Below are 11,747 nucleotides of genomic sequence, written 5' to 3'. Positions count from 1 at the left end.
AGTCTTCTCATACAGGGTATTTTCTCAGTCAACAGCTTCTAAAATTTCCCAAGTTAATAATATCTTTTTGGGCTTTTTGGGCTTTCTCGTCCATCACTTAATTGATTCAATTATGCACAGCAAATCATAATTTTTGGGTTGATAAAAATCTCAGAAGAGTTTCCATTGTTCAATGTCGATCGCATGGGGTTCCACGCCATGTCGGGGCGTTGGATTCGTATGGTGGAACATCAGTCAGATTTGAGTTGGGTTATCGTCTCTTAATTCCTGTGAATTAAGCGCTTATAGCAACAATTTGGGCAAACACTCATTTACTCGGTTCAGCAATCGAAACCATTTTACGAACATTTTGATTGATTAATAGAAATTACAATTTCTAGAGAGGCACATGCATAATAAATGTATATATAAGGGGAAGAAATTTCATACATATATGGTATAAAGTATACACAAGGGAGCATTTGTTTTATATATGTTTTCTATATATATTCTGATAGTTACTTCTAAAAAATTATCGAGTCTTGACTCTTTGAAATTATAGAAAAATATATAAATGAAATAATTTAAAAAATTAATTTAATAAAATATTTTTGTGCTAAACAGACATATATAAATTCATATATCTTGAACACATATTTCTCAAATTTTTTTTTATCATATTAAAATTCTTTATATTCAAGACATTTATTTTACAAAGACTAACAAATTAATAGAGTTCCATCCTACCTTTAGCTATTTAAGTGAATGGAATTCCTTGATGCCTCAGCTATTCAAGCAATTGCTCCTAACTCTCTTGCTCCTTACAAATATCTAAGATATTACACACTCACACAGACACACAAACATATCTTCTACAGCTCCATTTAACGTAAAGTTAATTTCAAATGGAATTTTAGTAGCCATTGGCTGGGCAATTTTTCAATCAAGAAACACAGGCGGCAAGCTGAAGTAGTGCATCTGGATTAGGCAAAGGCATACATATATACACACATGCATATATGTATGGTGTATTATTCATGGCAATATCGGATTCCGGCATCTCTGACATTTTCGAGGCGAGTCCATTTCAAGCGCCACAATTTGGGGCGAGGGCGAGGGCGTAGACGCCGTCGACTTTTACTTTGCGGCTGGGCGTCTGAGGTTTGGGGTCTGTGGAGACCCATTTACTTGCGTACGGCCATTGAGGCACTGTTCGATTCGTTCAATTGCTATTCGGTGCGGCCATCTGTGAGCTGCTTCGCAGTTATCTATTGAACGCATTTAGCTTTTGCCTCCTTTTGTCTAGCTTTTTCACTGTGTCACGCTTTAATTGTTGTTCGCTTGTCTCGTCTCTCGTTCGTTTTCTCTGTATCGCTGTGGCTGTCGACAGTTGCTTCAATTTCGGCTAGCTTCCGTTTTTATGCCCTGCTATTTGTACTCTCTAGGAGAGATGAACCAAAAGGGTTGACAGGTTTTTAACTATAAATGAATTTTAGGTTGATGAGAAGTAGAATAAAAAACAATAATATTTTTTTTTATGAATTATAATACATTTTAGAAATTTACTATATATTTCATAATATGTAGAAAATAATTTAGAACTTAAAATAATATTAATAATAATAATAGTAATAATAATAATAATAATAAGAATAATAAAAATATATAATTTCTTAATATTTATTAAAAATATATATATTTAAAATTTAGATAATCTCAATTTTGAAAAAATTATAAAATATTAATTAAAATATAATTTATATAATAATAATAAAAAAAAAATTCACTAAATATCAATCCATTAGACAACAAAGTATGTATGTATATTTATTATTATTATTTTTTTTTTTTTAAATAAATTTTATAGGTACATAGATACAAGAAAATCTTCATTTTATTTTCATAGACCCATAAAATATTCTATGTATGCATATTTAGAAAAAATTATTCTGTCACGAACATATTTTTAATTTACAGCACTTATATCTGTTTTTTACGAGGTATATCAAAGTCATGAATTTGTAGATTTGATGTTCGCTTTTGTACGCCAATTTCGACTTTGTTCGACTGTTTACTTTTGATCGCATTGTATCGTTTTTATTATCTATGGGTGCGCTACTTATTAGATACACTTTGGACATTTGAGTGGGGCTAGGCGCGTGGGCGGGTGCCTGGTGGGGTGGGCTAACTGACTGCTACTACATGACACGCTCACACGCACACAGAGACAGACAGAGACACACACACATACATTGTCTCGCTCGCATGCTTCCTCGCTCGCTTGGTCACCTGTGCGCAGCAATTCGTGACAATTTCCATTTCTAAATGCTGTATTCATATCTAATTTACAGTTGCTGCGGCTGTTCTCAGTCTGTCAGTCAGCTGACAGTTAATATAGAAAGATTCTCAGCTTATCACTTCTCGACATGCTCTTGACTCTAAGGCCAGCATCGATGGATTTGTCGCAACATGTGGAACTCCCAGAGAGTGGAAGTCGCTGCTAATTACAGCCAACACGCACATGGACAATAAAAGTGCCGCATTAGAATATATATATCTATATGTATTTGACTTAACGGCAAATTGAGATGAACGCATCTCATCAAGTTGTTAAATTGTTGGGCGAAGTTCTATTCAGAAGTGGCTGATCCAACAAGAGCTATAGCCAAATAAATTACAATAAATCCATATGAGCTTAGGCTCTCGTATTCCTGCAAGTTTTATTTCATAGCCACTTCAATGACATTTTAACAATCCAATAACTGGCTACCATAAAATTGCAATCAAAAAATTTATAGACCCAAACAAAGGCATCAAATTGCAATAAATCAGAGGCCATGAACAGGCGACTGTACAAGCCTATGCATATAACAATAAATATATTTATATATTTGAATTTGCTCGCCTTTCTGTGTTTATGCAGTGTCGCTTTGTGAAATTTATGGAGTACGCACATGTGACATCAAACACCCGCCTTGGATGCTAGGCTCGCTCCTCTGGCTGGAGTCGAATCGCCATTGAGAGCTGCAGTGGAGCCTTCGCAGTGCCCTTGTCACGAAAACATTATCGAAATTGAATCACTTGAGCAATTTGTAACGCAAACCACCCCAACACAGACACATAGAGTGTGTGTATATATTGTAGTATATATAGTTAGTCAACTCTAGCAGGGGGAGAGAGAGAGGCTGTCACAATAACAAGGCAAAATAAACGGAACAGATTTCGGTAGCAGGGTGAAGCTGATGAAACGAGATAAACATGACCAGAAACAAAGAAATAACACAAGTTAGGGTGTACTAGTAAGGAGTGCTTGACCTGGGCATACCCTGTATATATAGACGGGAAGAGAGATAACAGTTCAGGCAGACCTTCAGTACACTTCATACACTGTCAAAAAACTACTATATATAGTAATCTGAGTTTCCATTTCCGATGGTTTCAGGCTATATCAAATAGAAGAGCCTTAGTTAGGAGTACTTGACTGGGAGATGACCTGAATACAGCAGAGTTTCCATTACTATCAGGCGGCCATAGCAAGATCGAACTCACACCTCTAGTGTTATCAAGTATATACATATATATATGCCTATATTCTGCCTGTAAAGTACATTTTGTAACTCCCATTTTTCACTGAGAACAAGTAAAAGTAGTATAGTAGGGAGTGTCCGACTAGGAGATACGCCGTAACCTACGCAGAGCTACGTTTCAGACGACCAGATAAAGATTCAGCTCGTTATCCTGCTCAAGAATACACTTCAAGCCACCTGCCACGCCTCCTCTTACCTCCTGCTGCCTCTTACATCCACTTTCCACTTTCACAAAGTCAATATACCCTGCATTACCATTCACAATGGACTCTGAGCACAAAAATGTAAACATACGCTGTTTATTCTAAGCTCTGGCCCCTTTTTTTGGGAATTCAACTTTCTATTTGCACTGCATCAATTTTTGAGTAAGTGAAGCAGAGAAAGGAAAACAAAAAGAATCAAATAAAGCAAATGAAATTACCGGCACGCTATAAGGACATCGTTTCATGCCTCCTGCTGGGCCTGCCTGTTGAGTAATGTGACGAACGCACGCGTCTCGAATACCAAAAGGAAACCTGAATTTAACCCCGAGGAGCAGCCAGGCAGCAGCTGCTGCAGTAGCGAAAGGGCTGGCAAACGACTTGAATTCGGCATTTCTTGTGGGCGCAGACCATCTGGATGGAGATCCTGGTCGACTTGTTCACGCTGACTGCACTAAATCCAGCTGCCACGCCCAGTTGTTTTATTGTGACAACCCCAGATCGGATCGACTCCTGCCCGGCGCCTCCTCCCCCCATGTTAATACTGCGCCGTTTATTTATCCCATTTGGTGGTCTGTAAAGTCGTTGCTTATCAGCAGCTAAGTCCTGCAGTAACTCAAACGTAAACAAATGCAACCCTTGGGCTCTCTCTCTCTTCCTCTGGAGCTGTCCTCAGCATATTTATGGGCTTCGTTCGGCAAATGGCAAAGAACAAAAGCCACTTTAATTACTTTGCTTTCCATGGGGCTTAACTTTATGAGTCCCTCTTTCATATATATTTTATTTATATGTTTGCCATTGATTCATTTAAATAAACAAACAAAAAGAATATTATAAATATCATTGCATTGCGTTGAGGATGGGCTGAGATATGCAAATTTTCTATATAGATAAATGACTCCAACTATTTGGTTCTATGGCATCATAAAATCATGATGGATATTCAAGTATATTCAAAATATAAAGATATTTTTTCATTTTTGTTTACCACGCCCACAATGGGCGTTGATAGATGGGTATTGGGTATGTTTAAAATATTTCTATTATATTTTTGATAATCATCATCAATAAGCACAAAAGTTAAGTGTTTTTTATGTCTGGGAGGGGCTGATCATTAGAGAGGGTGTTAGCTCGAGTTTTGAGTGTGCGTGTCTTAGGAATTGTGAATTCATATGTTTGTACACACATACATACATATATTGGCAGTCATAGACAAGTGTCATTCAGATAGATGAATGAATAAGAGAAGAAGAATATAAAAGCGAGTATTTAGCAGTCCTCATTGGTTATAAGCAAATGGAATCTAATTTTTATATATTTAGTAATTTTAAAAATAAAATAGAGTTTAAAGAACTTAAGTGCCAAAAATTAAATTACAAAAAAAAAAAAAAATATTTTGTTTTATTATGTTTACTTTTTTTTGCGAAAGCGAAAGCTAACAAGCTACTAGGCAAAGCGTTAGCAAGTCATAAACATTTGCCCATATTAATTATAATCATAAACTATAATTTTCACCCAAGAAAAAAGAATCAGTGACCGGAAAGACTGAACTATAGCGGGGCTGTGGGTACAAAAAAGAAAGCGAGTGATGCCATCTCTGCACATACATACATATGTACATATGTATGTATGTATATATGTAAGTTTATATATTTATATTCATATATATATGTACATATATACACATATATTATTCATCATATATATACATACATACATACATTCGTAAGCAAATTTTAATCCAACTTCTCAGCTCGTTTCGCTAATTTGGCCATAAAGAAAAAAACAACCGTTTCATGTGAAAAGTTGGCCAAAAAAAAGCATGTTGCATGTCACATACAGTCCATAGGTAACCCTCCGGAAAACTTGGTGCCTGCTTGTATCGTAACAGTTGAGCGCTTTCTGCGTGCAAAAAATAGAGTTTTAGTCATATTCTAACTTTGCGTGGGTGCAAAAAAAAAAAAAAATGTAATTCCAAAATTATAAAATTGTCAGCTTAAAGAATAACAGTTACTTTTGTCTACCAAAATGTGCCAAAATTTTAATGAACCGAACAAGTTTAATAACAATAGAATATGTCATGCAAATTATTCCCACAGTTTGGTAATAGAATTGTATAATTTATTCACCCACACACACACATACACACACACGCACTCGAAGCTCTTGAACTCTACATGTTATTTTGGTTTTGATCAAGCACACCTACGCATATAAGACTACAGACTCAAAATGACTTTACATAAAAACACACATATGTACATATGTATGTGTGTGTATTTATAGTTATTTATGTGCATATGCTCCGTTGTAAGTTCACATTTGATCATCATCTTTTGCATTTTACACGCAACTCAGTTGCGGAGGTGCCGCAAAAATATCTTGAAATGAAACTGGATTTCATGGTATTTATTGTGTGGGTGTGTGTTGTGCATGTGCATAACTGTGTGTGTGTGTGTGTGTGTGTTTGTGACTTCAGGCATGGGGTCGCATGTCCGTGTCCATGTTGGCGCATATGACACTTTTCTCTTTTATTGCATTATGACATTTATTTATGATCGCCCTGCCGCCACAAGGCAGCTGTGTTATCGAAAAGGGAGTGTTGAGAAACGTCCTATCAGAAGCAGGTCTAGAACAGTTTCTACGAAAAGCAATTTACTTTGCATTTGACAATGGTCAGTCAGAAGTGCAAAGAATTCCAATGCAAATCAGTTGTATGTACATATGTATGTATATACTTACATATGTTAATATGTGCTATTTATTAAAGCTAACTTGCTATCCAGTTCGCTTCAGTTGAATATGTTATTCATAAGCATTTCCTGTTTTCTAGGTACATTATCATTATACATGCTGATGTTCATACATACGTTATATACATATGCATGCATATGTACATATGTATGTATATATTTGCATATGCCAAATGTCAAATGGATATCCAAGACTGAGCTGCAATCGGACAGCCAAAAGTGGGGCTCAACTGAATCACACCTTTTCTGCCGTTGCCTTTAAAATTGATAAATGAAAAGTTGCATGCATGCATACATATACACATACATACATACATACGTGTATTGTACATACATTTGCATAAGCTTCCATGTGTCAGCCCTGTGGCAGTTGTTGTTCAACAAGATCTGAACGAGCTCTGGGTGTGATATTGCGAATAAATCATGCAAAAGTCACATAAACACGCACATACACACACACACACACACACACACATACACATGTATAACAGCTGTATAAGCTCTCCGTATTTCGCTTTTGCCATTTACTGTTTTTTTTTTTTCTTCTCATAATTGTTTTTCAAGAACAGTTAAAGAGAATCAAAACTTGCGTAATGCAATTAAGTCAACAGAGAGCGAGCGAGACAGACAGAGACAGAGAGAGCCCTTGACATAGTCAATCGTAGAGACAACAATTGAAAAGAGATGGCCAATTGCCGTTGTCTAGCCAGACCGAAGCCGTAGCGCAAAACAATTTAAATTCATTCAAAAAGTCGTAAACCTAATTACTGCAGCAATTTAAGTAAGTGTGGGTCATACTACTCTCTGATTAAGTGGCAGAAGCGAACTCATCTCAAATGATATTCAGTGTCAATGTAAAGTGCGGGAGGGAGCGGAAGACAGTTATCATTGTGTACATCTATGTAAATACACTTGTATGCGCATGTGTGTGTGTGTGCGTGTATGTGTTAACTGTCGCGAAAACAATTACTAAGAAAACACACACTATCAAGCGTGAATAATTATAGTGAATAGTGTGTATTCATTCTGAAATTATGTCACGGTATCTTGAGGTTATATGTACATATGTATGTATTTATTTCTATGTTTGTATGTGCATATATTGTAAGACATTCTTTATGCATTACCTAACAATTCTCATGCGACCCACTTTTCTACGGTTAATAAACTTGATCGATCTTTACCTTACTACTGAGTATCTTCCATATAGACATTACAATAAAAATCAAGCACACTTTGTGGGCTCATTGGGATATTCGATTTAAGTAAGCTGTGCTTTGTTTTATTTTGTTCAGTATTTATATTATATTCCATGAGAGGAATCGGTACTCAAAAAACAAGTTAGAATCTAAATATTTGGCCAAATCGTAATTCGTAATTTGTAAATCGTAAATCGTAATCATGCTTGCGTCTCTGAACCGATTCTTTCCTCGAATGAGGCTACGTCGCAATGTACAGCTGATCTCCAAGATGGACATCTTTTGCCATCTAATTCTGGTCATTTGCTTGCCCGTTTCGTTGCTGTACGAGTTCATAGCAGTGATACCCAAGTACCATTCGCCTGGAGGATATGCCTATGCTCTAATAGTTATATGCGTTATCTTGCTCTACATAAACGTCATGGCTAATATGATCGCCTGCATGATGGTCGATATATCAGTTGATTGTGAGTATTTAGATGTTGGAGAATTTATTCTATATATGTATATACATATGCGTAAATGGCATTGCTTTTCCATATAGGTGATCGCATCAAATCTTTTGACGTTAATGATGAGTGCGTGAATTGGCGACATTGTAAGATCTGTAATGCTCTAGCACCGCCCAGGTCCTGGCACTGTGCCACCTGTGGAACCTGCATTTTGACACGCGATCATCACTGCAATTTCACCGGCTGTTGTATTGGCCATCAAAATTACCGCTATTTCACCTGTTTCGTGCTCTATTCGTTTGTTTTATCGAGTCTCCTGATGTTCTACAACCTAAAGTATTTCATCTGGTCGATGGGTCAGCTGACATACCATACCCACTTCTCAGATATGACGTTCCTTCAGATTCTACACAATTCTGTCTTCACTCTGAATCTAATCTATCAAATCTTTTCGACCGGCATGATCATCCTGCACGCCCCCTTTGTGCTGAAGGGCGAGCTGATCGGCGAGCGTAACCTGAAGGACAAGCACAACTACGATGCTGGCATCTACTACAATCTGCGAGGTATTTTCGGACAGCACATGCATGTCGCTTGGATATTTCCCTTGTTCGCGAGCCAATTGCCTGGCGATGGCTACAACTGGAAATTGACCACAAAAGATAAGTCAACGGAAACCATCGCAACAATTCGCAGCCGTCCTACCGTCTAATCGCTCGCCAATCGCCCATCGTATATATTTAATTGCAATGCAAAAAATTCATAGTTTAAATCGATAATTGAATCTTATTCGAAAGCCTTTTGGAATTATCCGTTTATTAAAGTCGCATCGTTATTGGAAACAATTTTTAAATTTTCGAATTTTCATATCAAAATGATTTTGTATGTGCTAAAGAAGCTATAAATAAAGATTTGCGTGAATTCATTTCAATTTGATGTTCGGTACTTTCGAGCATCAACTAACTTGGCTGAGAACAGTTCGTTTATGGGCCTTAACTGCATTTGCATTGAGCATCGTGATTTAACGGATTTGGTACGTGTTGTCTGGCTGCATTCGAGTTGGGTCTGCGGTCAAGTCGAGAGGCCCTAAAGTGTAAATTGGCCATGTCCAGCGCTAATGGATCGACGCACGCCAGCGCAAAAGGAAAATGGACAAAATTGAAATGGAAATACCGCTTATGGGCACAGCGAGCGAGCGAACGAGCGAGCGCAGAGCCCAACATAAATGGCAATGAATTGCCTGTAATCGTGCAGGAAAAATACCATGGAAAACTTGTTCAACACGAAAACACGCGCCAAAACAATTCCCAATGCGACGAGAAAGTTGACGAGGCCCCAACAACAACCAACAGCAACCAACAGGCAACAGCAACTGCTAAAGAGCCTGATCGAGCCAACAGATGCTAAGAGTGTGAATGGCTATTAGAAGACAGTAAAAGCGTTTCACGTTCGCATTTTCCCACTGTAAGCAGAGACGAGTTTTATTATTTATTTAAATGGGTAATGTAGTTCTCTAAAAGTTTCCAAATTTATACTAAAATTTGATAAATTATTTTGAAATATATTCTACATTTTAAAAAACATGTTTTAATATTTTTTTTTTACAAAGATATATATTTTCTAAAAATTATTTTATATATGTTAAAAATATATTCTGTATTTATAAATTTCTATTGTTAATTATGCTAATTTATATAATGTTAAAAATATTTTATATTATTATTTTATATTAATATATAAAAAATACTTGATGTTAGAAAATATATCAGCTATTTTAATAAAAGCTAATGAAATATACAAAATAAATAATATAAAATATGTATATAAAATTTATCAAAAAATTGAATTCAAAAAAATAATTATACATATATACATAGAATCTCATTTACTCGATTTGAATATTTTTTGTAGAACTCCTTGCCATAGAAAATTTAATCAATTAAACCTTAAAATTTATTTTTATTATAATCGCAGGCTCAACAAAAAGGAGACAGAAGAACCGCCTACAAACTGCCAGCCTAAAGATGTTTTTAAAAGACTCAACAAGCTGGTGGAAAAAAAAATAGTGAAATAGGGAACCGCACTCTATAGACTCTTACGACTTTGCTAAAGTTAAACTACTGTAAATCAAGCGAGTTGGAAAAACTTTGTATAATTTCCATTTAATGAATACCTTTTACTTACTGTTTATGGCGAGAGTTGACCAAGTCAATACACCCCTTTGTGAGGGTGTTCAAAGTCAGCCAAGTCGAAGCTGAAGTTGGTTGCCTGCATTGCTGCTGCGGTTTGTAAACTTGAAAACTGGAAACTGACTAAGAGGAGATAGGCAGAAACAGAGCGGGAGGCAGACGGGGGAAAGACCGGTTTTGCAGACTTGAGAAATGCATAAGGCGAAAAAGAGACAAGCTCCAAGCATAAACATAAACGCTGACAATCAACTGAGGCTTGGCAGTCGCAAAAGAGGTCAAAGTTGAGCACGGCATTCGCATGCGTGTATATACATACAGGCATATGCATATGTATGTACTTATGTGCATATATATTGAAATTCTCGAGTATTAACTTTATCTACGTGCTGCTTTATGGCTGGTGGTGTAAGAAGCGTTAACTGCAGAAGGTAATTCGATTCTCCTAATGGCAGTTCGTTCTTTTTAAAGTCCGATAATTATTTAACAATTACAAAAGCTAGCATTCATATATATGAAAAGATGGTTTGTATTCGAAGGATATAGTGGCTAGAAAGAAAGTTGTAATATTATAAACTCTCTATCTAGCTCATATTCTTTTTATATTTATCTCTCTTTCAATTTTAATAATCTCCCATCTCTTTCGTTCTCTATCTCTCTCCTTATATTTTTTCTATCTCTGAATCTTAGCCTCCCTCTTCCTATCTCTCTCAATCTCCCTCTCTCTCCCTCATTCTATCTTTCCTTCTCTGTCTCTCTCTCTGTTTCCTACTCTCTCTTAATCACTGTATCTCTTCCACCCTCTCTCTTTACTTTTCTATTACTAACCTCAGTGTCTCTCTAGGCAGAGATCTTCTGGACTTACAAATCTGTTTACATTCATGTCCGGGCTTGCAACATTCTTACAAAGTGATATTATTAGCAATGAACTCGAGTTTATTGTCCATTTGTATTATTAGCACTTATCCCATGGTACTGATTGCATTGAGGATCTATTTATAAAATGCAGACGACTTCAAGTGAGAGTTCAGACAGAATGCCATGCTATAAGTGCTGCTCACTGTTCATATGTCTGGAATCACGTATAGTATTTATTATTGTTTATTTACAAATATCGCACTTAGTATATAGTACAACGATTCTTTTACCCATAAAGCAGCTGTCTCCCACGACTAACTGAGTCAGATGTCTAGGTGTTTATAATTACCTTCACGACACAGCCATTCAGATGAAATTATGAGATTGCAGCTTTCACACCCAATTGTAATTATACTTTTTATAATTTATGATCATTTTCCAAACACCTTTTCCCTGCCGGAACCCTCAATTAAAGTTGCTGCCATAAATCTGAGATGAGCGCACAAGCATGAAGTATATATTTTTGTATGTAT

At 36.3% G+C, this 11,747-nt stretch overlaps 1 protein-coding gene across 1 annotated transcript; it reads left to right on the top strand.

Moving 5' to 3' along the window:
- Nucleotides 1-7,800: 7,800 nt before the first annotated feature.
- Nucleotides 7,801-9,023, top strand: LOC6579739 (probable palmitoyltransferase ZDHHC24). Its single transcript, XM_002005585.4, has 2 exons — nt 7,801-8,185; nt 8,263-9,023. Exons 1-2 carry the CDS (start codon nt 7,921-7,923, stop codon nt 8,880-8,882), a joined length of 885 nt encoding a protein of 294 aa, XP_002005621.2. The 5' UTR covers nt 7,801-7,920; the 3' UTR covers nt 8,883-9,023.
- Nucleotides 9,024-11,747: the final 2,724 nt, after the last annotated feature.

This window comes from Drosophila mojavensis, unplaced genomic scaffold, assembly GCF_018153725.1.
Source record: "Drosophila mojavensis isolate 15081-1352.22 unplaced genomic scaffold, ASM1815372v1 contig_80, whole genome shotgun sequence".
Taxonomy (NCBI): Eukaryota; Metazoa; Arthropoda; class Insecta; order Diptera; family Drosophilidae; genus Drosophila; species Drosophila mojavensis.
Note: the sequence above shows the minus strand (reverse complement) of the source record. Positions and strands in the feature narration are given on the sequence as shown.

Bases quoted from the DNA above. Each gene is read 5' to 3' on its own strand.
- LOC6579739 (XM_002005585.4), top strand. From the start codon at position 7,921: ATGCTTGCGTCTCTGAACCGATTCTTTCCTCGAATGAGGCTACGTCGC. The intron at 8,186-8,262 runs GTGAGTATTTAG...TTTTCCATATAG, and splicing joins GGTCGATATATCAGTTGATT to GTGATCGCATCAAATCTTTT.